Source organism: Nerophis lumbriciformis, linkage group LG13, assembly GCF_033978685.3.
Source record: "Nerophis lumbriciformis linkage group LG13, RoL_Nlum_v2.1, whole genome shotgun sequence".
In the NCBI taxonomy this organism is placed as follows: domain Eukaryota; kingdom Metazoa; phylum Chordata; class Actinopteri; order Syngnathiformes; family Syngnathidae; genus Nerophis; species Nerophis lumbriciformis.
This window is the reverse complement of record NC_084560.2, coordinates 33,634,384-33,661,776: the sequence shown is the minus strand read 5'-3', so window position 1 is coordinate 33,661,776 and position 27,393 is coordinate 33,634,384. Positions and strand designations below refer to the sequence as shown.

Below are 27,393 nucleotides of genomic sequence, written 5' to 3'. Positions count from 1 at the left end.
CGTCACGAAACTTGGTCAAACCTTTGTAAGTAAATATCGTGCAGAAAGATATTTAGTTTGTTTGTCTTGAAATCGCTGACTTTGTGATGTAATGTGTATTCGTGGTCGTGTTGTTCGATCTAAGCGCGTTTAACACATGTGGCGCTTAATTTGACCAGTAGAGGGCGACAAAGCTACACCTTAGGGCAGGGGTCGGCAACCCAAAATGTTGAAAGAGCCATATTGGACCACAAATACAAAAAAGTAATCGGTCTGGAGCCACAAAAAAATCAAAAGTCTTATATAAGTGTTATAATGAAGACAACACATGATGTTAGTGTCTATATTAGCCTACTATCAAAATGACTTTAAATGTCTTATAAAAGTGTTATAATGAAGACAACACATGATGTTAGTGTCTATATTAGCTATATTAGCCTACTATCAAAATGACTTTAAAAGTCTTATATAATTGTTATAATGAAGACAACACATGATGTTAGTCTCTATATTGGCCTACTATCAAAATGACTTTAAAAGTCTTATAAAAGTGTTATAATGAAGACAACACATGATGTTAGTGTCTATTTTAGCTATATTAGCCTACTATCAAAATGACTTTAAAAGTCTTATATAAGTGTTATAATGAAGACAACACATGATGTAAGTGTCTATATTAGATATATTAGCCTATCAAAATGACTTTAAAAGTCTTACATAAGTGTTATAATGAAGACAACACATGATGTAAGTGTCTATATTAGATATTTTAACCTACATACAGCTAGCCTAAATTGCATGTTAGCATTGATTAGCTTGCAGTCATGCCGTGACCAAATAGGCCTGATTAGCACTCCAACGAGTCAATAACATCAACAAAGCTCACCTTTGTGCATTCACGCACAGCATAAAATGTTTGGTGGACAAAATGAGACAAAGAAGGAGTGGCACATAACACGTCTTTCCGTGGCAGCTACGGAGAAAGTTGTACATTTAAACAAACTTTTGAGTAACAGTCCACACAACGGTGAGTTCAAGGGCCGCTAAAAATAATTAGTAGGACAAAACGGCACTTGCCAAATACTCTCATCAGTGAAGCATAAACACAAACATATTAAACAGTGGGCTTTCTAACTATTAGGAAGGTTTGTGTCGTGTTTGTCCTCCTACTGAAACCATGTTACAACAAAAATCATATTTTTCACCCCATTTTTGTTCCATTTCCATACATTAAAAAAACAAACTACATGGAGCCACCAGGGCGGCGCTAAAGAGCCTCATGTGGCTCTAGAGCCGCGGGTTGATGACCCCCGCCTTAGGGCAAAGAGGAATGGTTGAAAGTGCCCAAAGATAGGTGTGCCAAGCTTATGGCATCATATTCCAAAAGACTTGAGGTGTAATTTCTGCCAGAGGTGCATCAACAAAGTATTGAGCAAAGGCTGTGAATACTTCTGTACATGGGATATTTATTATTATTATTAAAACCTCAGTTCAGGACTTTCAGTATTGGTTGATTTTGGTGGCACCAGTGGACAAAAGAGGTAGTGTTTGGTCAGAAAAGGACCACATATCCCATGAGGACTAACGCATACAGCATCAAACTGACATCATATTTTCACAGATATTAGGTGTCTAATGGCTACGCTGATGTTAAATAGCAGACAGTACCAAGAAATGATCTTGGATTGTTCTACGAACGTGACGCTACTGCCAAGAATACGGATGCAGGTCCCAAGCAAAGAGAGAGTAGTGAGGAACTATCACGCTGGTGGTTAATTATTTCCACCACGCAAATTTCCGATAGCTACCATTACATTAGCGTTATAATTATGATTTGAACATGGAAAGTCACTTACTAGTCCAGCATTGGTCCAAAATCCCTCCTCGATGTTAAGCTCGCGCCAGCGACGGAAACCCGGGGCAATGTTGATCCCTGACTGTCTTTCGGTTTTTCTTTTTTTGTCTCCTCAGACAAAACTTGTCGTTTCTTTGGTTGCTTTGGAGCTTCGGCCATGATAGCAGTAATTGCACATAGGCGTTCGCGTCGACTTTTGTCTTTTCAACGAATTGGAAAACGGGGAGTGACTTATGGCCGTAAAGCAAATCAGCAAATCCGTAGTTTTTTGTGCGGCAGGGTTCCTGCCACCCTCCTTAAAGTCGTTAAGTGCCAGCGAAAGCGATACAGACCCCCTCAGTTGTAAGTCCATGTATCATCCTAAAAGTTATGAAAACATTTTATGATGGTTGAAAAGGTACTTAGTGCGAAGTATGCAAAACAAAAAACAATTCAGTCATTATGGGGTATTGTGTGTAGAATTTTGAGGACAAAATGATTAGAGAAAAAAGTGAAGCGCTGGGAATACTTTAGACAAATACTGTAATTTGTAAAATATGTACACTTTAGAACAAACATTTCAACTCATTGCTGTCAATGTTCTTTGTGTCATTTAAAGGGGGCGGTTAAGGTGGGCGGGGTGCGATGCCGTGTGAAGTGAAGTGAATTATTTTTATATAGCGCTTTTTCTCTAGTGACTCAAAGCGCTTTACGTAGTGAAACCCAAAATCTAAGTTACATTTAAGCCAGTGTGGGTGGCACTGGGAGCAGGTGGGTAAAGTGTCTTGCCCAAGGACACAACAGCAGTGACTAGGATGGCGGAAGCGGGGATCGAACCTGGAACCCTCAAGTTGCTGGCACGGCCACTCTACCAACTGCCCCAAGTGTGATGGGGGGGACATGCTTTATTAGTATCATACTTTGAAAAGCTGTGCGCTACAAAACGTGCTCATTGTAGACATTAATCTTAACTTCCTCATTTTGTTTATAAAAAAAATCAGCACCACTTGTTTCATTTTTGTTTTGAAGGTTAAATAATTGTTTTCTGTATTGTGCTCCTGAGTTAATGTATTTTGATCAATATGATAGGCTCCAGCACCCCCCACGACCCCGAAAGGGACAAGCGGTAGAAAATGGATGGATGGATGGATGAATGTATTATCATTTAATGAGTTTATTTATTTTTCACTATCAAATAGTCCAAACATTTTCATAGTTTAAATAAGGATTTTTTTTTTTTTTCATTTTAGGCAAATTGATCAATTTTAAATCTTTTCTGTTAGTCCAAAAAAAGGTTAATTATTCTTTGTTGTAGGTTGATCTGTGTGTCTTTTTTTCCCCCTTTTAATGTCAATAAAGATACTCTTTATCGACATTAAAGCGGTATAGCTCGGTTGGTAGAGCGGCCGTGTCAGCAACTTTAGGGTTGCAGGTTCGATCCCCGCTTCCGCCATCCTTGTCACTGCCGTTGTGTCCTTGGGCAAGACACTTTACCCACCTGCTCCCAGTGCCACCCACACTGGTTTAAATGTAACTTAGATATTGGGTTTCACAATGTAAAGTGCTTTGAATCACTTGAGAAAAAGCGCTATATAAAATGTAATTCATTCTTATGCAGAAATGTGCTTATAACAATTTCATAGACAACTGATACTATGTATAGTCATGTAAAATGTTTTGTTCTTTTGAGGGGGGTGTAACAGAAAATTATTGAGAAGCACTTGTCTAAAGTGGCGTAATAAAAGTTTAACTGGCGACATCACTCTGCTTCATGCCATGTTTACGGTTTCATGCTTAGTTCACGCTGCTTGTTTCATAGTCCATGCTGCCCTGTTCACGCCACCGCAAATCCTCCTCCTCATCATCATCGGCATCGTCGGGGCATGTAAAGTTTGGATGATGCCCCCGCTCAGCATCCGGGATTGCAAATAAACCGATCATCTCCCAGAAGTGGCCAAAATATGGACTAATTTTTTCAAAAACCTACATTCACCATGGGATTGTTACAGCTTCTTCTGGTTGTGTGCTTTTCTGGCTCAGTGCAAGGTTTCGGGGTGGACCCAGCTCTGCGCATCAGTGTGTTTGATGAACTACTAATGCCTGGACATGGATTTGATGGAGTTACTCAGGTCCAAGGCTTCCACAGGGAGTCCAGAGCGTTCCACTTCCAAGGCTCCTCCAGGGAAGTAAAAGCTCCGGACGAGGTCTCGGAGCAAATTGTCCAGAAGCTGAGAGGCAAGAAAGAGTTCACTGTGCTGGTGACCCTCAAACAAGAGCACCTCAACTCAGGGGTCATCCTCTCCATCCATCAGTCGGAGAACAGGTTCCTGGAGCTGGAGAGCAGCGGGCAGCGTAGCGAGGTGCGTCTTCACTACCGGACCAAAGGCCAGCAGCCCCATACTGAGGTGTTCCCCTACAGCCTGGCTGACGACCAGTGGCACAAAGTGTCTGTCGCCATCAGCGCCTCTCATGTCATCCTGCACGTCGACTGCAACAGGTGAGTTGCAGGGAAACCAAATACCCTCATGACAACCAGCTTTTGGTCTACTTTGGTTGCTGGTTAGCGCCTTGCATGGCAGCTCCCTCCATCAGTGTGTGAATGTGTGTGTGAATGGATAAAATGTGGAAGTAGTGTCAAAGCACTTTGAGTACCTTGAAGGTAGAAAAGCGCTATACAAGTACAACCCATTTAATTGATGATGGCGAGAAGCTGTTTTCACTGCCAGGCTCCGCCCACTATGAATAAGTACAAATACTGACCAATCCAGCACTTCAGGGCGTCATCATCATCATTTGTACTCCAATTCTGAACATGTGGAGCCGAGTTACTAACGTCTCGTGTTTTGTGGCGAACCATCACATCAACGTTTGGCGCCATGCCACGCCCACATCCTGTAGCAAGGCTAAATGTATTCACATTTGTCTGATCATTTCAAGTGATGACAGTTTCACCGGTGATGGCGAGGAGCAAGTTTCGGCGCCAGGCTCCGCCCACTACAAATGGGTACGGACAGATACTGACCCATAAGACACTTCATGTTGTCATTTGTACCGATTAAGATAGGAATTTATCAAGTTGAATTAGTCAAGTTTTGTTTTGTTTCAAATTTTGTGGCGAGCCATCACATCAATGTTTGGTGCTATGCCACGCACACATCCTATGGCATAGGCAAATTTCCCTTGCAAGTTTTCGCCTGTCGTTTTAACTGCGACTCATTTGGTCAAAGTCCCTTGGAGGAGTTTGTTCAAGTACGACCCCTTTTCAGCCTAAAACTGGCCCACGAAACAAAGATGGCCGACTTCTTGTTTACTTTCCAATATGGATTCTTGAGACCTTTGCGTGCGTCCTCTCATGATCGACGTGTGTGAATCTGGTAGCAGGGGGTCATATATTCACATTTTTAAAGGGGGCGCTACTGAGTCAAATGTAACATTTAGTGTTGGGGGGCCCCCGAAAGTATTAAATATTTCACCGGACCCGACGCCCCTGCAAAAATATAGGGACATTTCCTACATGTTAAGGGCCGCAAAAAGGTCCAAATGTATGGAATAAAAACCAGCATTTTTAACAGGCTCCCTATACAGGCCCCAGAAACGCTACTGACAAGATTTGTAAGCGACTTTGGGAAAAGGAAAAATGGGAGAACACTTTCACTCCATGTACAAACTTTATTACACATTAAAAATCTGATGATAAAAGAAGACAGGCACACACACACACAGCATCCAATCATCCAATCAGCAGCAGCGATGTCATGATGAAGTCATGATGATGTCACCAACCAAACATGTACTCCATTGCTTTGGAAACCAAGCTGTCGTCCTTCCTGGGGGTTTGTCTGTCCGCCACCACCTGCACGCACACAAAACGTTCAAACTGGGCTTTTTTTTTGTCAGGGTAGGGGCCATTGGTCACCTGGTAGTCGCTGCCCGAGGTCCTGTAGGTGGCGCTGAGCGGCCTGAAGGCGGAGCACGGGGTGGAGGGGAGGGCGGAGCTGCGGCGAGGAGAGGCGGCGACCTCGCTGGCTTCCAACATCACGCTCTGACAAAAGGAACGTGGGGGTCAAAGTCCAGAGCGGGTTTAAGCTTAGCGGGGGTCACGCGTACCTTGTCGATGCAGGGTTTGACGCCCACCATGATGGCGTCTCCGAAGACTTTCCCGTCCTTGGACAGGGCTTTCCTGGCCTGCAGCCAGGACTGATACTGAAGATGCATCCAGTTGCCAGGAGACGCCATCTGCAACCAGTCATTATATGAGGGAAATACACACAACATAGGGGACATTTTATTTCAATTGTCTGCAAAATATGGGATATTTTCTGCAAAAAAAGGCCGTTTTAATTTTTTTCTTTTTTTTAGACAAAATTTGGGAAATTGTATCATTTGTTTTTTAAATAAGGGGGATTTTCAGCAAAATGAGGGAAACATTCTACAGAATAGGGGACTCATAACTCAAAACAAATTTTCCCACTAAGGGATTTTTTTTCACAAAATAAGGGAAATTATCTGCAAACTAAGGGACTTTTTAATTTTGTGAAAATTTGGAAACATTTTTCTAAATAAGGAAGACTTTCCGCAAAATAATGTAGACATTCTGCAAAATAGGGGACTGTTATTCAACATAAGAGAAATTTTTGGCAAAAAAATAAATTTTCTCAAAAAAATTTCAGCAAAATGAGAGAATTTTTTTTATCCCAAAAATTAATAATTCACAAAATTCAGGAAATTTTCACAAAGTCAGGGAAAATGTCTTTAAAATTTTAAAAATGTTCTGCAAAATAAGGAAACATTTCTGCAAAATTTGGGACATTTTATGAAAAAAAAATATATTTTTTTTACAAAATAAGGGAAATTTGCAGTCAAAAATAGTAAAACTAAGTTTTTTTTTAAATCAGGAAAATATTTTTTTTTTTAAATAAGGTATTCTGCCAAATAGGGGACTGTTTTTCAACATGAGATACATTTTCGTCCAAAAAATATTTTCCCACAAAATAAAGGAGCTTGTAAGGAAACATGTTTATTATTATTATTATTATTTACTAAAGTCAGGAAATGTTATGAAAATAAAAAATATGTCTTCTTTAAATAATGGAGATTTTCTGCTAAATAGAGAAATACTCTGCAAAATAGGGGACTGTTTAAAAACATTCTGGAAATCTGAAAATAAGTTAGATTTTTAGCAAAATTAGAAATAAATAAATAAAACATTTTTATCCAAAAAGTAAATCCACAAAATTAAAAAGGACATGTTTCACAAAATAAGGGAAATATTCACAAAATCAGGGAAATTGTCTGCAAATTCTGGAAATGTTCTGCAAAATAAGGACTTTTTGATTTATTTATTTTGTTTTATAAAATTCTGCAAATTCTATGAAAAAAAATGTTATATATATATATATATATATATATATATATATATATATATATATATATATATATATATATATATATACACATATACATACACATACACATATATATTTTAATCAAGGCATATATTTCTGCAAAGTAAGGAAAATGTTCTGAAAAATAGGGGACTGTTTAATAATATTTTGTCTTTTAAAATATATATATTTATATTTTTTAAACAAAATAAGGGTGATTTTCAGCAAAATGAGAGAAATAAATGTTTATCCAAAACAAAGATTTTAAAAAATTCTGAACATTTTCACAAAATCTGAGAAAATGTCTGCAAAATTAGAATTTTTTTTTTACAAAATAAGGGACATTTTCAACAAAAATTAGGAATAATTTATTTTTAAAACAAATTCCAGAAATGTTATGAAAATATATCTTTTTTCTAAATAAGGTAGATTTTCTGCAAAATAAGGGAAATGTTCTGCCAAATAGGGGACTGTTTTTCAACATAAGACACATTTTGTCAAATAAATATTTTACTACAAAATAAGTGAACTTGTAATGAAACATGTTCAGCCAAATAAAAATATTTTTTTACAAAAGTCAGGAAATTTTATGAAAACAAAAATAGTTCTTCTTTAAATAAGGGAGATTTTCTGCAAAATAAAGGAATACTCTGCAAAATAGGGGACTGTTTAACAACATTCTAGAAATCTAAAAATAAGTACGATTTTTAGCAAAAGTAGAGAAATACTTTTTTATCCAAAAAGTAAATCCACAAAATAAAAGGACATGTTTCACAAATTCAGGGAAATTGTCTGCAAAATTCGGGAAATTTTCTGCAAAATAAGGACTTTTTAATTGATTTATTTTGTTTTACAAAATTCTGGAAATTTTATGGAAAAAAAAAAAGATATATATATATATATATATATATATTTTTTTTTTTTTTAAATATAGATATATACTATATATATATATATATATATATATATATATATATATATATATATATATATATATAATATATATATATATATATTTGTTTTTTTGTTTTTTTTTAAATAAGGCATATTTCTGCAAAATAAGGGAAATGTTCTGCAAAATATGGGACATTTTGTTAATATTTAAAAATATATATATTTATATTTTTTTTAACAAAATAAGGGAGATTTTCAGCAAAATGAGAGAAATACATTTTTATCCAAAACAAACATTTTACAAAATTCGGAGCATTTTCACAAAATCAGGGAAAATGTCTGCAAAAATCAGGACTTTTCCTGTAAAATAAGGAAAATTTCTGCAAAATTTGGGAAATTTTATGATAAATATATATTTTTTTTTACAAAATAAGAGACATTTTCAACAAAAATTAGGAATAATTTTTATTTATTTTTTTTAATTCTAATTCAGGGAAATTGTCTGCAAAATTCGGGAAATTTTCTGCAAAATAAGGACTTTTTAATTTATTTATTTTGTTTTACATAATTCTGGAAATTTTATGGAAAAAAAAAATATATATGAAATAAGGCATATTTCTGCAAAATAAGGGAAATGTTCTGCAAAATAGGGGACTGTTTAATTAACATTTTGTTAATCTTTAAAAATATATATATATTTATATTTTTTTAACAAAAGGGAGATTTTCATCAAAAAAACATTAAGAATTATTTTTTTTACTTTTATTTTCTAACAAAATGGGAAAATAAGGGGAATTGTCTGCAAAATAAAGAACATTTTCAGCATTTTTAATACATTTAATTTGATTTACAAAATTCAGGAAATATGTAAATATTTTTTTAAATAAGGTAGATTTTCTGCAAAATAAGGAAATGTTCTGCAAAATAGGGGAATGTTACGAACATTTTGTTAATCTTATGAAAAATACGGGTTTTTTTTTGTTTTTTTTACAAAATTAGGGAGATTTTCAGTAAAATGGGAGAAATACATTCTAATCCAAAAAAAAATCCACTAAATAAAAACTTACAAAATAAGGGAAATATTCACAAATTCAGGGACATTTTTTGCCAAATAAGGGAACATTTCCGCAATTTTATTAAATATAAATATATATTTAAAATTTTCAGCAAAAAAATGAGGGATACATTTTCTTCAAAACATTTCTACTTTCCCATATTATAAAGGGAAAATAAGGGACATTTTCAACAAAACAATGGATTTTTTAATTCATTTATTTTGTTTTACAAAATTTGAGAATTTTTATGAAAAGAAAAAATCTTGTTTTCAAATAAGGGAGATTTTCTGCAAAATAGGGGACTCTTTAACAACATTCTGAAAATCCGATGAAAAATAGGATTGTTTTTTGTATTTACAAAATAAGGCAGGTTTTCAGCAACATGAGGGAACAAATATTTTATCCAAAAATAGATCCACAAAATAAAATGACATTTTTCACAAAATAATTCTGTATAAAATCGGAAACATTTCTCCAAAAAAAGGAAAATCATTTGTTTGAAAAAAGAAGCAAATAAATATATACCGGTATATATATATATATATATATATATATATATATATATATATATATATATATATATATATGTGTGTGTGTGTGTGTGTGTGTGTGTGCGTGTCTCACCGTGTGTTTGAGGATGTTTCCATACTGAGCGAACTGCAGGAGAATGTAGGATGCAGAGGCAGGAGGAAAACTTGAAAGCCAAAAACAAAAGGTGAGTACATTCCAGAGAGCGTTAGAGTGTTAGCGGTGAGGAAAACAGAAAACTACCCAAAGACGGTGACCCAGGTCTGGTCCAGCTGGTCCTCAGAGGACAGAGCCTCCCCCTGACTGTAAAAGGGGTCCACCTGAGCTGGAGACATGCACAACTGCTGCACACCTGGACAAAAAAAAGCTGAAGTATGGAAGAACGCCGATTGAGACGCAGTGTTGGTGTACCTGGAGTGGACGCCTGGCGGGCCAACGCTGGGGAGTGCATGATGGGAAAAGACTGGACGCAGGTACAGAGTTAATGAATATGAGTCAACCTTGGTAGTTCACAAGACGTCGCCGCCATACCAACCTGCCTGTTGGCGCTCAGAGGCGTTCCCGCAGTAACCAGCTCGTCGTGGATGCTGCGAATGGGCGGGGCTCCGCTTTTGTCCTTCGGGGTGTGGACTACAGGCTGTGGGGTGGAGCTTCCTGCCACCACAGAACACACATTAACATAATGACGAGAACACACAGGTGTTGCCGTCCTCACCTTTAAGGGCACTTGTGCTCTCCAAAATGGGCGTGGACAGGCTGAAGGGGCGGGGCTGCGGGCTTGCAGGTGCAGGCAGGTCGCCCATCAAGAACCCTGGGAGGAACTGGGCGCCCAGGGTGGGCTTGGGGGACGTGGGGGAGCCCAGAGTCATGGGTTCTGATCCGACTGTGGGACAAGACACTTTTAAGTCATCTGATTGGCTATGAGGGGACAACAATTAACTTTAAAATGTTACACTATTTATAGACGTTTTATCAAATTGTAGCATGTTTGTTTAAATTACTTATATGATCATGTATATGCAGTAGAATATTTAATGACCTATAAAACAATAAAAATAGACTAAAGTAGAATTATATGACTGATAGCAAGCAGCAACACTTTTAAAAAAGATGGCCAACAATAAACAGTACCACGCATTTAAAGACACGTGCAGCTGCGCTCAGAGTGACTTTACCTTGTAGTTCCATCACACTTTGGACAACTTTTGTTTCTGGCCGCGGATTTCAAACGTAGGAAGTGACGCCAAGCTAACGCCAGCTAACGAGGCTAGCGGTGCGAGCAAACGTGTCAAGAGTGCCGGGAGTGACAAATATTGAATGGCTGAGTTTAAACAAATTGATATCGCCTAAATGGGAAAATAAAATTTGTTTTAAAAAGTGTCACGGTTCAAACGTTTTATTTTTAGGAGCGCCTGCCGGTTGCGATGCGAAGGTTCTTCTTCCATGAACACACCGGAAGTGAAAGCAGTGGATGCGTTCAGGGATCTAAGGATTTCCCTTGTCCAACCATTTAGTATTCATGACAACTTCTTAACATTAAGTGAATAATATTATTTTCACAGAATTTTGTATGACTTTAATATTTTAATACAACTGATGAATTACCTTTCGATCAATTATTTTAGATCGTATTGAAAGTAGAAATGTGCGATCGTCGTTTCTACACTTGAACGTACCAAACTCCTGTGCAATGTCATCACAGTATGAGCACTGATGAAGTTGTCAAAATAAAACCAGACTCAACAAATGTAACCATATTGTGTGTACATATGAGTGGGATCCAGAATAAAATGGGTACATTAGTAACTTTATTGTTAAAATACCGTATTTACAGAAACTGCCATCTACACACTTTAGCCTGGCCGACTATATGGCTTTTATTTGGAAAGGCACGGGACGGAAGTGAAGTTTGTAACTACAAACTTCATTCCGGCGTAAGACGGATGTGGATGCGGATATTATCAGCTGAGACTTCTAGAAGTTTTAAGACGCATTACAGGTAAAAAGCATATTTAAAAAAAAGTAAACTTTGGTCCGTATTGACAGACTTTCAACTCAAACCGAAATGGTTCATTATAAACAGCTAAGCGTCACAAAGAAGGGCGTTAATTAGCCGTATGGAAACTAATTATGCTTTCCTAGCTAGCTATGTATCCCTTCTGCTACTTAATAGCAAATTTAAGTTTTTTTGAGTTGCGGGGAAATGTGTTTTTTTTCCATTTCCAATGATCAGTTTGTGTGTGGTTTGCCAATTATAATATACAAAACGACAGGACATTCTCACATACAGTTTTTGCAGATGGACAGGTGTGCACACACCACAACAGAACATTGAAAAACATAAACTTCTTTATTGAAGTAAGTAAGTTTTATCCAAGTAAGAAATGCAAGTGATCTGGTTCGTCTGCATCAACCAGTCCTAAATTAGTTTGTGTCTTCCTATCTGGTCCAGTGGCCGCAATGGGAGGACAGGTGATGTGTTCCAGGTGTGTCCACCATCCCATCTGGATGTTCCTATCATGGCTGCTCCTTGTCACCATGCTGGGGGCTGTGTGCGCCGCCGGCAGCGACTACTACAACCTGCTGGGGGTCAACAGGGAGGCCACGACCAGGGAGATCCGACAAGCCTTCAAGAAACTTGCCCTCACCATGCACCCTGACAAGAACCCGGTGAGCGACATCACATGAGCCGATGGAAAGACCGGTTTACGTTGATAAAATGTCTACAGGGGGACTCGTCGGCCCACGAGAAGTTCCTGCAGGTGAACCGGGCTTATGAGGTTCTGAAGGATGAGGACCTGCGCAAGAAATACGACAAATATGGAGAGAAGGGATTGGACGAGCAGCAGGGAGGACGCTACGAGAGCTGGAACTACTACCGCTACGACTTTGGTGAGTGGGCAGCATTTGAAGGTGTTAACTGTCCAATATTTAATGAATGATTACTTCTGTGTCGTCGTGTTCAGGCATCTATGATGACGACCTGGAGATCATCACCTTGGACAGCGGCGACTTTGGTAAGAATGGGTCGTATCCTCTTTATCTTTATATCAACGCAATCCAACCTGATAGATTGATTGATTGAAACTTTTATTAGTAGATTGCACAGTGCAGTTCATATTCCGTACAATTGACCACTAAATGGTAAGACCCGAATACGTTTTTCAACGTGTTTAAGTCGGGGTCCACGTAAATCAATTCATGGTAAACCTGTGCACCACTTTTCCCAGAGGAAAATTATTATCAAATGTATAACAGAAATAATCTGTTCCAGTGTCAAACTGTGGCCATTTTTTTTTTAATAAGTGTTTTAAAAGGCAAGTTGTAAACATTCTTAACGGTAGCAAAAGTGTCAAAAGTATAGCAGTAAAAACGAAACAGGATAGAAATTGTAATATTCTGTTCCAGGGTTAAACCGTGGCCATTTTACAGCTTTAACAAGTGTTTTGAAAAGCACGTCGTAAACCTCCCTAATGGTCTCAAAAGTGCAAAAACACAAAGTACCAACAAAGGAGGCTAGTAATAATCTGTTCCAGGGTCAAACTATGGCCATTTTACAGCCTTAATAAGTGTTAGGACTGTGTTTTAAAAGGCAAGTTGTAAAGATTCTTAACGGTCTCAAAAGTATAGTAGTAAAAACAAAACATGATATAAATAGTAATAGTCTGTTCCAGGGTCAAACTGTGGCCATCATACAAGCTTAAATTGGTGTACAGGCAGTGTATGAAGTCACATTTTGAAACATTCTTAAGGGTTTGTAGAGGTGTAAAAAGAAGTATAGTAGTGAAATGTAAAATCAAAACTTGATAGAAATATTAATCATCTGTTCCATGGTTAAACTGTGGCCAACATCTCGGCTTTTTAAGTGTACAGACTATGTTTAGAGGCACATTTTAGCATTTTTAACTGTCATACAAGTGGAAAAAGAAGTGAGGCACTGTTTAGTGTATTAGTCAAATGTAAAAACAATACAATATGGAACTCTGTTCCAGGGTCAAATTGTGGCCATTATACAAGCTTTATTAGGGGCACATTTTAAACCTCCCTAATGGTCTCAAAAGTGTAAAAATATTAAAAAGTAACAACAAAGGAGGCTAGTAATAATCTGTTCCAGGATCGAACTGTGTCCGTTTTACAGCTTTAATAAGTGTTCGGACTGTGTTTTCAAAGGCACGTTGTAAACATTCTTAACGGTCTCAAAAGTGTCAAAAGTATAGTAGTAAAAACAAAACATGATATAAATAGTAAAAGTCTGTTCCAGGGTCAAACTGGCCATCATACAAGCTTAATTTGGTGTACAGGCAGTGTATGAAGTCACATTTTAAAACATTCTTAACAGTCTTAGAGGTGTTAAAAGAAGTATAGTAGTCAAAAGTAAAAACAAAACATGTTCCAGGATCACACTCTGGCCATTATTCAAGCTTTATTAAGCGTACAGGCAATGTTTGGAGGCGCATCTTAAACATTTTTAAATTGTCATGCAAGTGTAAAAAGAAGTGAGGCACTGTTTACTGTCATGGTACAGCGTAAAAACAAAACAATATAAAAGAGAAATAATCAGTTCCAGCTTTAAACTATGACCATTATCAAAGCTTTATATAGTGTTAAGGCAATGTTTAAGGCATGTTTTAAACTTTGTTGTAGGTTTAAAAAGTGTAAAAAGAAGTATATCAGTAAAATGTAATAACAAAACAGGCTACATATTCAAATAGTCTGTCAGACAAATAGTCAGACAAACTTTATTAAGTAAGGATATGTATTAAGTTACATTTTAAAACATTTTTAACGGTCTTAAAAGTGTAAAAATAAGTATTGTAGTAAAAACAAAACAGTATGAAATATAAATAATCGGTTCCTCGGTAAAACTGCAACCATTTTACAGCTTTGATAAGTGTAAAGGTACATTTTACGAAAAAATCTCAAATCAACTCAACTACGTTCTTAGCGGTCTTAAAAGTGTAAAAAGAAGTATAGTAGTAAAAAGTAAAACACCAAATGTATAAAATAGAAATGATATGTTGCAGTTTTAACTCTGGCCATTATAAAAGCTTTATTAAGTGTTCAGGCAATGTTTTAAGGCACATTTTAAACATTCTCTACATTCTTAAAAGTGTATAGAAGTAAAAATTAGCAACAAAACAGGATATAAATAGAGATAATCTGTTCCAGGGTTAAACTGTGGCCATCTTACACGCTTTATTAAATGTACAGACATTAGGTAAAGGCACATTTTAAACATCCTTAATGGTCTTAAAAGGGTAAAAATATTAAAAAGTAACAACAAAACAGAGATATAAATAGAGATAATCTGCTCCAGGGTCAAACTGTGGCTATTATACTGGCTTTTAAGTGTATAGGTTATGTTTTAAAAGGTACATTTTAAACATTCTTAACGGTCCTAATAATGTCAAAAGTATGGTAGGAAACCGTAAAAACAAAACAGGGTATAAATAGAAATAATCTGTTCCAGGGTCAAACTGTGGCCCTAATACAAGCTTAATTTGATGTACAGGCACTGTATGAAGTCACATTTTAACTGTTGTGGAAGTGTAAAAAGAAAATTAGTAGCAAAAGGTGAAAACAAAAGGGGATAGAAAAAGAAATAACCTTGTTTTAGGGTTAAATTGTGGCCAACATACAAAGTGTATAGGCGGTGTCTTAAGTCACTTTTTAGCAGTTTTAACTGTCATACGAGTGCAAAAAATGGCGATGTTTAAAGTAGTAGTAAAATGGAAATGATCTGTTCCCGGGTCAAACTGTGGCCATCATACAAGCTTTTTTTAGTTTTAAGGCACATTTTAAACATTCTTAACGGTTTATAAGTGTAAAAAGAAGTTTAACAGTACAAACTAAACATTATAAAATATAAATAACCTATTCCAGGGTCAAACTGTGGCTATCGTACAAGTAAAAAAAATTTATTCAGGTTTTAAACTTTACAGGTCTAAAATTTGTACGGTACTAGGTTTCCTATTGTTTTATTTTGCTATTAAAGTGAAACGTGTGTGTGTGGGTTTCAGAGGCGGCTGTGAATTCAGGAGAGATCTGGTTCATCAACTTTTATTTCCCGCGGTGTTCACATTGTCACGAGCTGGCCCCGACGGTAACGCAACACACCTTGTCGTACCATCATGTTGGCGCTGTGATGCCCCAAAAGTTGTGTCAAAAGTGATGACGCGTGCGTTTCAGTGGCGAGAGTTTGCCAAGGAGATGGATGGCGTGGTCCGGATAGGGGCGGTGAACTGCGGCGACAACAACCACCTGTGTCGCAGGAAAGGCATCAGCAGCTACCCCAGCCTCTACATTTTCACAGCAGGACAGGTAGCAATACTTTGTATTCACTTATTGAACATATATAATAAATAAATAGCCTTCATTGTGTCTCAACTCACACACGTTCTCCTTTTAATGGTGAATTGCCACCACTCCAGTTAACCCCTCTCCTTCCTCTTTGTAGCCAAGATTGCAACCGACTATGGAACTTCTTTCCCCTTCCGATACGATGCCAATATATCGGAGCCTTGAATGTTGGCCGATACCAATGTTGATCCGATACAATATCGGCAGGAATCATAAGTACATTTATCATTTTGTAGTGTGGAATGTTAGAAAAGGTTTGATCAAGTGGAATTAGTCAAGCAGAACTAAAGTAGGTATGAAAAACACTTACTGTCTGGGTACGCTGTCTTTAAGTTGAAGCAGTAATAGTTTTGTTGGTGATAAGTCATGAAGTTAGGCTCATGGCGCAGTAAGTTGAATGATGTGGACGCGTTTGTTACTGGATACTTTCTAATAGCCTTGGAGACTTTGTATGTGTAAGTAATATTAAATAATAATTATTAGATACATGTTTATATTGACAATGTGCTCTGTCATTAAGTTAGGCTCATGGCGCAGTAAGTTGAATGATGCAGACACGTTTGTTACTGGATACGTTTTAAAAGCCTTGGAGACTTTGAATGTGTAAGTAATATTTAACAATAATTATTAGATGTATGTTTATATTGACAATGTGCTCTTACACTGCAGTATTGTTCCAGGAAAGACACTTATTTTGTATGTTTACCAGGGATCGGTACCGTTCACATTTGAACCCATACCAGTTTCCGGTATTTTTGGTACTTTTGTGTGCTAATAAATATATTTATTTTCTATAATAAAAATCTCATTTTTATTGCAACATTTAAGAATGAGATGATAACTGCTGTCCAGTTGTTGTTTTATTACTTTGTACTTATTATATCATGTGCAAATTTAATATTAAATTGCAATTACAGTTGCAAGTCCAAGACGTTAGATGGCAGTAACGTTAAGGTGTGTTTTTTTGTTTTTTGTTGCGCCCCAGAAAATCCAGCTGCTTGATTGTAAAATGTATTTTAGTTGTAGTTTGCATTAATACATTTCAAGGTGTTGAAATCGCCATTAAATACAATTTTACAGCAAAGCCAATGTATATTAGCATTAAGGTAACACATTTTTGGAAAAGTGGAGCTTCACTTTTCTCAAGCTGGAGCGTTTAAAAAAAAAAAAGTACATTTCTTTGTTGGCGTTGAAAATTGCAACATTACCTAGAAGGTACTGGTCGTCTGGCTGAGTCCGCTCTCAGTGCTGCTGGAGTGATGGCCAAGTGCCAAAGTGCAAAGAGGCAACCGGGCGTGATGTCATCTTTTTCCATTTTCAATCATTTTTTAAAAAGTTTCAGGGACCCACTAGGGCGGCGCTAAAGAGCTTTTTGACTGTAATGAGTGTCTTAGTTCTCAGCATAAACACACTTATGCACTCAAAAGACTAATTAAGTTCAGAAGTGTGCCAATTGAGACGTAATAAAATGTGCTAAAGGAAGTACTCCATACGAGAGACAGCCCTATGTTATTTGAAGAGACTAATAACATTTCAAATTTCATCTCATTTCAATCCCTGCTGGAGTAGAAACCAGTGAAGTTCAGTGGTGAGCGTGTGAAAGACAAGCTGGTGACCTTCTGCATGCAGTTCATCCAGACCAGCGTCACAGAGCTGCGGCAAGGTGAGGCGCACTCACCTTATCCGATGGGCCTACAGATTCACCGGGCTACTGTGTTGTTGCTAGGCAACGTGTTCAGCGAGATCGACAGCGCCTTCGCGTCAGGGCTGGGCTGGCTCATCACCTTCTGCTCGGACACAGGAGGTATAACTCTGACCAGTACCAGCTCGCTGAGGTTGACGTTGACGTACCTCGGACGAGCTGGCTCGCGGCTTCCACCGCACTAACAAAGCGCCTCTGCTGGTTTCCACAGATTGTCTGGAGTCCAGGACCAGGCAGAAACTGGCCTCCATGTTGGTGAGAACTCCCTGGACTGCAGTTGCTGGGACAGTATTTGCATGGTCATGCTGGTTGTTTGTGTAGGACGGCCTGGTGAAGGTGGGATGGATGGACTGCAGCATACAACAAGAACTCTGCCAGAGTTTCCAGGTAAAAGTACTTTCTGGTGGTTGTTTGAGTACACTGCAGTTAGTCCTGGCTAGTCCCACTCCTTCATGCTTCAGTCACACGCAGGATTCTCACAGGAATGAGGCAAAAGATACAACCCTACCTACTGTATAACTAATTGACTGCTGGAAGAGCCATTGTTAGATAATTAGTGCAGTCAAGCGATTGGAAAACATGAGCAGTTAATTCATTATGATCTGTACAAAATTAATCTAATTAATTTCTATTTTAATCTCACCCTTAAAAACACTAATAAAAGACCAAAACTTGAGGTATTTAATTTTAAATTCATTACATTATGAAGATAGATACATTGTATACATACATATTTACATACAGTATATACATATGTGTATATACTGTATGTGAGTATGGATATATATATAACTGTTTACGAGTAGCTTGTTTTTCCCTGTCTTTATCAAAATAGAACTATAGATGTCAATATTATGTATGTGCTAAAAGCTTCACATATGATTGCTGCCTTTGGTAAAAGCTTAACTCTTTTAGGTTTGCTTACATTTGTTTTTGTTAATTTAGACTTACCGAGTTGGTGCTTTTTTCGCAGCAAACATGTGTTTAAGAAATACAAGTAATATCAAGATAATACTTAAATGGGAAATATTAACGTTTAAAAGTATTAAACATTTAACAAAGTGATCACTGCCAACTCGTGCATTCTTTGACTCTGCTCCCTTGGGCTCACATCGTTATTTCGTAAACTCGTGCACTCTTCCAGGCATTTTTGATTATCTCTCGAGAAACTCTAAAGAGGCGTTTATCCTTTTTCGCGATTTGAACGATTCGTACAGTCGAAAACATCATGAGCGTAGGGCATTTTTTCTTGGAGAAAGGCTAAATGGCGCCTAGTACCCATTGAGAACAGAGCTAGCTTGACCACCAGGCATATTTAATGAACGGGACGTGGCGTCAGTAAAATACAGGCAATATAATGATACTTAAATCGATTGATTTGATTGTTTGTTGCCAGGTAACCAGTGGAGCCACTGCGTTGTTCCCACCAGGAAGTGCCCTGAATCAACAAGGAAGTGTCCTGGTGAGTTGACATGTGCACATGGGGACACAACAATGTGCTGACTTGTCCTCTCCTCCCAGTGGCTCCGCACTCTGGACAGCAGAGAGATTTACACTCAGGTCATCGATCGTCTCCCCGACTTGCAGCTGCTAACCGCCGACACCTTCCATGTAAAGACTCCCCGCCAAACTCCTGACATGCGTCCCCGTTGGTGACTCCCTTTCTACTTCCTGTCTCAGAGCAAGCTGGCCCGTCACCGCTGGTTGGTGAGCTTCACGTTTGGACACAGGAACCCCAGCGAGTACAAGAAGCTCCAGGCCTTCTTCCGCAATGACCACATACAGGTGGGTCTGCGCTGTCTTTTGTCTTGAGAGTGTGTGTGTGTGACCTGTGTGTCCATCCAGGTGGGCCGGGTGGACTGCAGCGCTGACGCGCAGCTGTGTCAGTCGCTCTACATCCACAAAGCATGTGTGGCCGTCTTCAAAGGCCTGGGAGTCCACGACTTTGAGATCCACCACGGTAAGTTTGTTGCACGTCTCGTTTTTTGTATTATAAGCCCGTCATTGTGTCCCCTGCAGGCAAGGACGTGCTGTACAACATTGTAGCTTTCGCTCGGGACAGCGTCCGCGCTCACGTGACTACCTTGAGGCCCGACAACTTCCCCTCGGACAGGAAGGAGGCCTGGCTGGTTGACTTCTTCGCACCGGTCAGTTTTTCTCCGACAAGCTTTAAACAGGAGTTGTGTAGCTGTTGTGTAGCTGTTGTGTTGTGCTGCGTACACAGTGGTGTCCTCCATGTCGAGCTTTACTCCCCGAGTTGAGGAAAGCCTCCATTCAGCTGGCAGGACAGATGAAGTTTGGTACTTTGGACTGTACCATCCACCAGGATCTCTGCTCCACGGTGATTTCTACCATTCCTTTCTATAAACTACACGCACACTAACTGTTGTGTCCATGTTGCCAGTACAACATACACGCTTATCCCACCACTGTCATCTTCAATGGATCATCCGTTCATGAATATGAAGGACAACACTCTGCTGACGGCATTCTGGAGTTCATACAGGTACGCTCACACAAAGTGAGTACAGTGTTCCCTCCTTTAACGCGGGGGTTGCGTTCCAAAAAATACCCGCTTTAAGTGAAATCCGTGTAGTAGAAGTTGATTTTTTTTCCCGTTTTTTATGTGTTTTTGTTTATTATATATAATTTTCGTTTACACTATATGTTTTTTCATTTACAGGATTTATTTTTTTTTCAATTACTGCGCATGTTTTTTCGTTTACAGGTTTTTTTTTTATTTATTATGTTTTTTTCGTTTACAGTACTGCACAGTATATGTTTTTTTCATTTCTTACATAGGTTTTAAGGCTATAAAACCCCTAACCACCCACTTTATAAACTTATCTTAGACAGGCATGAACATTTTCTCACATTACTCTCGTTTGAAAACTCCCAAAATCCAAACCTTGGTGGATTAAAAAAAAAAAAACGTACAGTACACTACTATATTAAAGAATGAAACCAAAGATCTAAACATGTTTCAAGCCAACATGCAACAATAAAGAGCCACTCTGCTCGTGTCAAACAATGTTTTAAATTAGGCAAGCTGAAGGCATTATGTAGTGTACAGGACACATGGCATGAAGAACATTGATTGACAATGGTCTACAGTTCCTTAGCCAATCAGGACGCAGAACACAATGCGCATTCATAAGCTGTAAAAAAAAAAGCATGCGACACTGTAAAAAATTACACACTCAAAAAAAACGTGTAACAGCGAGGCCGCGTAAAATGAACCGCGTATTAGCGAGGGAACACTGTACACCACTAACCCTCCTGCAAATATTTGATTTCATCTTTTCATGGGACCGCGCTGAAGAAAGGGCGTTTTGACACAATGCAAAGTAATCTGTGTACAACTTGCATAACTGTGTCAAGAATCAGAATTAGAATCCGCTTTATTGACCAGGTTTGTTTAACACACAAAAAATTTGACTTGGTAGACTGTTCTTTTTGTACAATGTAAACAAATATGCATGAAAACACTCACTACAGACATCACACATGAGACGGTGTAGGAGGTATAAATGGTTTTAGTTATTTCGTAAAATTTACAAACATTGCTCGGATTGACAAATTAAGAATCCATACTAGTAAAAACGCTATGGACGGCAAGAAGGCGGAACGGTACTTGTACTTTCGGTTGAAAGCTCAGTCCGAACAGAACGGGAATGCAGCACCTGCAATGAGTGAACTCGTCCAAAGGATGGCGCCATAACACAAACAATAACACCGTTTCAGTGTTTTTGCTTGGTTTTTTTGTTGTTTTTTTAACTATTTGTGTAGCAGCCACGTTTCTCGATGGTTGCTGGAGGGATAAGAATGGGTTTGTCTCTTGAATGACGCACTTGACTCCTGAGAGAATTTGAAGTGTATTTAATTGGTTTGCAAAATAAGATGACTAACGAGTGATAAACAAAATGAAATATATAGCTAAATCAAGCCAAGCAAAAGAGTGGCACCCAAATGTATCGGCTCCTCCTGTCCTCTTCCCTTTATCCTATTTCCTGTTTCCTCCGGGTGTATCTACTCTCTAAATACTTTTAACACACACCCACCTACGCCCATGTGACCTACAACTCCTAAGTCTAAAGACACCCACACACACACTGCTCCACAAGCCCCTAATTCTGTCTCTGACAATTTGCATTATGGTCGTCAGCGAAGAAAAATCCATCAGTTAGCCGCACCGTTTTATAAGCCGCAGGGTTCAAAGCATTGGAAAAAATTAGTGGCTTATAGTCAGGGAATTTGTAGTACTTAAATAGCTAGTATGTGCAGGGCTAATAAGATGAATATAGTATTCGGAGCCTCCCTTTTTTGCAGGGAAGTGTCCTCCCAGATGATTTTGTCTGAATAATGAGAGGTGACTAAAAATTTATTCCAGGGTTATTTCACAACAACTGCTCTGACACTTGTGATAGCCTGAGGGAAGAAACGGGTTGTTTTGGCGTACAGTGATGTGTAACCCCTGCCTGGAAACACAAAGACAATGATGTTTCTCTGCCTACAGGACCTCATCCATCCATCCGTGGTGGTTTTAGATCCTCCTACTTTCTCTGACAAAGTTCAAGGTGAACCTCGTGTTCCACGTGTGCCGTTAACGTTCCTCTCAAGGAGCTCGTATACTTCCTCCAGGCGTTCTTTGTCCCCCCCAGGTCGAGAAGAAGGGAAGATCTGGGCGGTGGATTTCTATGCTCCATGGTGTGGTCCATGCCAGGCCCTGTTGCCTGAGTGGAGGCGCATGGCGCGGGTACGGTGACCACACACACACACACACACACACACACACACACACACACTGTGCGGCGACTGTTGTCTGTAATAAAACATGTCCTAACGTGCGTCTCCCCTCACAGATGTTGGCAGGTCAGATTCTGGTCGGCTCTGTGGACTGTCAGCGCTTTCAGTCCTTCTGCCAGAGTCAACACGTGCGAGCATATCCCGAAATCCGCTTGTACTCGGGCAGTACCAGGAAACCCGGTCTCTACACGTAAGTACTCCGGCGTGCCTCACAGGTAGGGATGTGTCCTAAATCCTGTACCTTTTTGGCACCGACCGGGCACCAGTTCCCTTAAAATCACGCCTGAATCTTCGCACTTTGCCACTTGGCAGCACCGAGAGCTGACTCAGCCAAACTACTTTCCGGTGATGTTGCACTTTTCAATGCCAACAAAGAAACTGACTCAAAAAAACGCTCCAATGTAAGTAAAGAAAGGCTCCATTTTCCCAAAATTGTGCTAGCTTGATGCTAATATGCATTGGCTTTGCTGTAGACATGCTACAGGTTCACAAGGCGAATTCAACACCTCCAAATGTGGTAATGAAAACTACAACTAAGATTCATGCTACACTCAAACAGCTGGTGCGTAATAAGTACAATACTTACAGCAGTGATTCTCAAACTAGCAGTACAAAGCCTTTATCTAGTGGTACGCCAACTAATCACCTAATTAAATATTTAAACACAGTGGTACTGTCCAAACTGTGTGTAACGATACAGTGGCCAAAATACTTAATATTACTGTTAAATAGAACCTCTGCCTTGTTTTTAATGATTATTTAGGCCTACTACGCTACTGTATGTTACTGTTGGTCTTTATGGTGGTACTTGGAGAGCCAAGTGTTTTCTGAGGTGGTACTTGATGAAAAAAGTTTGAAAACAACTGACACACAGTATTAACACTTTTTAGAGCACAACAAAAGACTAGATTTAGCAAAGACAAACCAACACGCCATAAACTGTACCCTACTGCCATCTAACATCTTGGACCTGCAACTGTAATTTCAACTTAATGTTATTCTTGAAAATGAAACTGAGAGATGTGATAATAAAACCAGATATAAGAACTGGACAGCCGCTATCATAATCAGGTCATTTTTTAATGAAATTTTATCACTAATAATAATATTTACAAACACACACAAAAGTACCGAAAATTGGCACTGTTGAGTACTGGTACCGTATTGGTTCAATTGTGAACGGTACCCATCCCTAATTAGTTTTATTGTAACCCAACAGTCACAGTATAGAAGGAATCAAATATTATTGATGAATTGAGTAGCAGTGCTAATGTTGTGTGTTGATGTTGTGTAGCAGTTACAACGGCTGGCACAGAGACGCACACTCACTGAAATCCTGGGCCCTCAGGTGGGTTGCCATCTTTCTTCACCAGGTTAAACGTGGCTCGCGTGTTCAATTAACAATCGACGGTGTGTTCACATTCAGCGCGCTGCCCAAAGCGTCAGTGGATCTGACTCCCGACTCCTTCAGGTCTCTGGTTGTGGCAGGTCACGACCACTGGGTTCTGGACTTTTACGCCCCCTGGTGTGGACCCTGCCAACACTTTGCCCCTGAGTTTGAGGTCCTGGCTCGGGTGAGTCTCACCTTTTTCCCTGGTTTTGTTGCGGACAAGAAAGGTGAGTAGGGGTGGTCTAAACGGGCCGGGTCACTGTGGGGTTGACAGGTCCTGAAAGGGGAGGTCCGAGCTGGCAAGATCGACTGCCAGGCTCACTATCAGACATGTCAGTCGGCAGGCATCACCGCCTACCCCACTGTGCGCTTCTACCCATACGAGCATGCCAAGAGGGTGAGGACACAGACACACACACTCATGCACACACACACACACACTCACACACATACATTAATAGAAACCGAAACACATGACACATGTGCATACGGTAGTACCCAGAAAAAGCTATTGGTGCCTTATTTCCGTGTTAAATAAATGCGAACTCAGCCACCTATGGTCGATATGTTGCAAGAATACTATACACACACTGAAATATTTTGACCAAGTTATTTGTGGGACGGCGCGGCTCTGGTTCAATCCCCTGCTTACGCCATCCTAGTTACGTCCGTTGTGTCCTTGAGCAAGGCACTTCACCCTTCCTCCTGATGGGTCGTGGTTCGGGCCTTGCATGGCAGCTCCCACCATCAGTGTGTGAATGGGTGAACGTGTAAATAGTATTAAAGCGCTTTGAGTACCTTGAAGGTAGAAAAGCGCTACACAAGTATAACAACATTTATAATTTTTTTAAATAAGTAAAATAAATAGACACAGTCTTAAAAAAAGCCACTATTTTGCATGTTTTGTGTTTCTTATGCTTCACTTTTGTCTTACTAGTTTATCTGTTTTAGTGGCTAAGCTTGTATTGTTTTGAATATTGCTTTGTAATGTAGCACTTTAAGATTTATTTAAATGAAAAGTATGTGACAAATAAAATATATTATTATTTATTATTTATGGCGGACCTTGTGGCGTCCTATTGTGTTCAGCGGTCCTTGAACGTACCGTAGAAAACCCTTGGTTTTTTTCTTTCCTGGAGTATAGAACAGTCACTCCGTGTAGATTCAATGTACACAATTTAATAGTTCAGTTGCTCAGACATTTAGGCTGTGAATCTTTGGGCACCACATGATTCGATTCTTGGGGGTATTGATTCGATTCAGAATCTGTTCTCGATTCAAAATCAATACTATTTTAATAACATTGGGTGCTCGTTATATGAATAGCTACATTCCTCCCTAAAATAAATAAACAGCTCTGATACATTTCTATACGACTTAAAATAAACTGGTTTTGTTTAATACGATGCTACCCAAACATTTACTAAAGTCAAATACAAATAAGGCAACAAGAGGAGTACCCAACACTTCTTTTTTTATAAAGTAAATCTGTACAATCATCTACATCAACAATATGGTTTGCCTAAGTGGCTGGACTGGACAGATTAAAAACAAATTATAAAAATTTAATACAATTATTTTTTTATTTTTGTTTTACAAATAAGAATTGCGATTAATTTGAAAATGCTTTTTTTTGACACGCCTATCAAACACTAATCTGTCTGTATAAGTATATATTGGGGTATGTTGTTTCTTAACAGGGAATGATGTTAATGTCTCTTGTTTTCATGTTAGTATTTAGGCTAGAGCGCTGGCACCAACCAGTCCGTGAGTTTATTAAAGTGCAGTTATCGATCACGTTTTTCCGAATAATTTTAATTTAAAACGTTTATACTAACCGTCGGGAGTTTGACTGTGGTTTTTTAATCATTACTGTTTAATATTATATACCAGGTGGTATTTAGGAACACCCGGAATTGTGAGGTTCAAACATTACAACTACAATTTCTGCATATTCTGTATTGCGACAATCGCTATGACAATTTGTGGTAGGTTTTATTCTTATTTTTGAATGTATTAGATACTTAATTTATATTACTGAAATAAAGTTATCAGTCTGTTCAACTTAAATGTCACAAAATTCAATAAAAAGCAAACAATTACAAAATTGCCACGTTTTACATTTTTAAGTGCCGGTTTAGGCACCGGCACCATTTCTAAAGTACCGATTTGGTAATAGTATGGGTTAAAAATGTGAACAACAGCCATCCCTACACATACATGCAACACAGGTGTCTAAATATAAGAGGTGTGTGTTGACAGCACGCACAAAGCGGAGAACATATCAACAGTCGGGAGGCTAACGTGATCGCAGACATCATCAGGCAGAGGCTACAGCAGTTGTCATCGCGGTCACACAACAAAAAGAAGGTGAGCCACAATAAGCCTCAAACCAAACAAAAACATAACTCCAACACCACGGCGGGAGTAACGAGTCAACTGTTTTGTCTGCGCAGGATGAACTCTGAGGGGACGGAGCTAACTGCCCGATGGGCGGAGCTAGTGCCACAGATTGGCCCCTTCCAACACTCCCAAGACAGACGCAGCACTGATGACACACTGGACTCTTGTTATCGGCTACTTCCGCCTTGTTTTCCTTTAGATTTTATTTTATTTGGTCTCTGTGGTTTGTATTTACTCTGTGAGGTAAAACTGTGAGACACTACTGTTACTGACACACACACCAAACAGTTTATATTCTTGAATGTACAAAAATAAAACCAAAATACTCCAAAATACCAGAGGTGTGGACTCGAGTCACATGACTTGGACTCGAGTCAGACTCGAGTCATGAATTTGATGACTTTAGACTCGACTTGACAAAATGTAAAGAGACTTGCAACTCGACTTAGACTTTAACATCAATGACTTGTGACTTCACTTGGACTTGAGCCTTTTGACTTGACATGACTTGACATGACTTGCTACTTTCCCCAAAATCCAAAGCTTAAAAAGTTATTTGGGAGCGCTCCGTATTTTTCATTTTCTTCGTCTGTGTCTCTCAGCGTGTTGTTCCTGTCAGCTGGTGTGTTGTCAGTACAACAGCCAATCAAATTAGATCTACGTTGTTTTCATCACGCAGCATTCATCCAATCAAATTGCAGTACAACCACCGAACAAGTTGTCAAACAACGCAACAATTATGCCAAAGTTGGTTTCGTTCGGGTATAAAAACTACGACTTGGTCAACAAAAAACGAATTGCCGTATGGAAATCACGCAGTTCGAATATTACAGACGGAGACGCAACAACGTTCAACATTTGAAGTTGCACAAAGAAGGGTAAGTTTTGAATGTAAGATAACGTTTATTGGCTAAGTAACGTGACTTTTATTTGCTGTGTAGTTAAATCAGTGAGGCTGCAAACTCACTGCTAACGTTATAACCATAGACATCTTATAAGTAGACGCAGCATGGAGCGCTACTGCCTACTGGCGCAGACGAGGCGCGGGGCCGCCATCT

At 38.8% G+C, this 27,393-nt stretch overlaps 2 protein-coding genes across 5 annotated transcripts; one reads left to right on the top strand and one right to left on the bottom strand.

Annotated features, from left to right (window-relative positions):
• Positions 1–26,668, top strand: dnajc10 (DnaJ (Hsp40) homolog, subfamily C, member 10). Of its 4 annotated transcripts, none has more exons than XM_061970979.2 (26): positions 1–25; positions 11,974–12,032; positions 12,127–12,344; positions 12,404–12,566; positions 12,641–12,691; positions 15,695–15,777; positions 15,864–15,995; positions 17,604–17,697; positions 17,761–17,838; positions 17,948–17,991; positions 18,058–18,123; positions 19,133–19,198; positions 19,258–19,347; positions 19,417–19,521; positions 19,582–19,696; positions 19,756–19,883; positions 19,961–20,077; positions 20,141–20,242; positions 22,253–22,313; positions 22,398–22,492; positions 22,599–22,732; positions 23,837–23,890; positions 23,969–24,116; positions 24,207–24,329; positions 26,195–26,302; positions 26,389–26,668. In XM_061970979.2, coding segments are annotated over exons 2-26 (2,388 nt in total). In that variant the 5' UTR covers positions 1–25; positions 11,974–12,031; the 3' UTR covers positions 26,401–26,668. The 4 variants fall into 4 exon arrangements, with proteins under 4 accessions (XP_061826963.2, XP_061826959.2, XP_061826961.2 ...); XM_061970975.2 differs by lacking the exon at positions 1–25 and adding an exon at positions 11,262–11,673; XM_061970977.2 differs by lacking the exon at positions 1–25 and adding an exon at positions 11,262–11,673 and having other exon boundaries at positions 11,965–12,032.
• On the bottom strand, positions 5,469–11,138 carry nup35 (nucleoporin 35). The gene is made up of 9 exons (XM_061970981.2): positions 10,850–11,138; positions 10,390–10,557; positions 10,210–10,328; positions 10,086–10,137; positions 9,918–10,026; positions 9,771–9,840; positions 5,921–6,049; positions 5,730–5,855; positions 5,469–5,666 (listed from the first exon to the last, which is right to left on the bottom strand). The coding sequence occupies exons 1-9, from the start codon at positions 10,860–10,862 to the stop codon at positions 5,589–5,591; spliced, it is 864 nt and encodes a 287-aa protein (XP_061826965.1). The 5' UTR covers positions 10,863–11,138; the 3' UTR covers positions 5,469–5,588.
• Positions 26,669–27,393: the final 725 nt, after the last annotated feature.

What these genes read in the sequence shown, in the direction of transcription:
- nup35 (XM_061970981.2), bottom strand. An exon ending in CTCTGAGCGCCAACAGGCAG is followed by an intron (nt 10,138 to 10,209) that starts GTTGGTATGGCG and finishes ACCTGCGTCCAG; the next exon opens with TCTTTTCCCATCATGCACTC. An exon ending in ACCTGGGTCACCGTCTTTGG is followed by an intron (nt 9,841 to 9,917) that starts GTAGTTTTCTGT and finishes TTGGCTTTCAAG; the next exon opens with TTTTCCTCCTGCCTCTGCAT.
- dnajc10 (XM_061970979.2), top strand. An exon ending in TGGTTGACTTCTTCGCACCG is followed by an intron (nt 19,884 to 19,960) that starts GTCAGTTTTTCT and finishes CTGCGTACACAG; the next exon opens with TGGTGTCCTCCATGTCGAGC. An exon ending in ACCAGGATCTCTGCTCCACG is followed by an intron (nt 20,078 to 20,140) that starts GTGATTTCTACC and finishes CCATGTTGCCAG; the next exon opens with TACAACATACACGCTTATCC.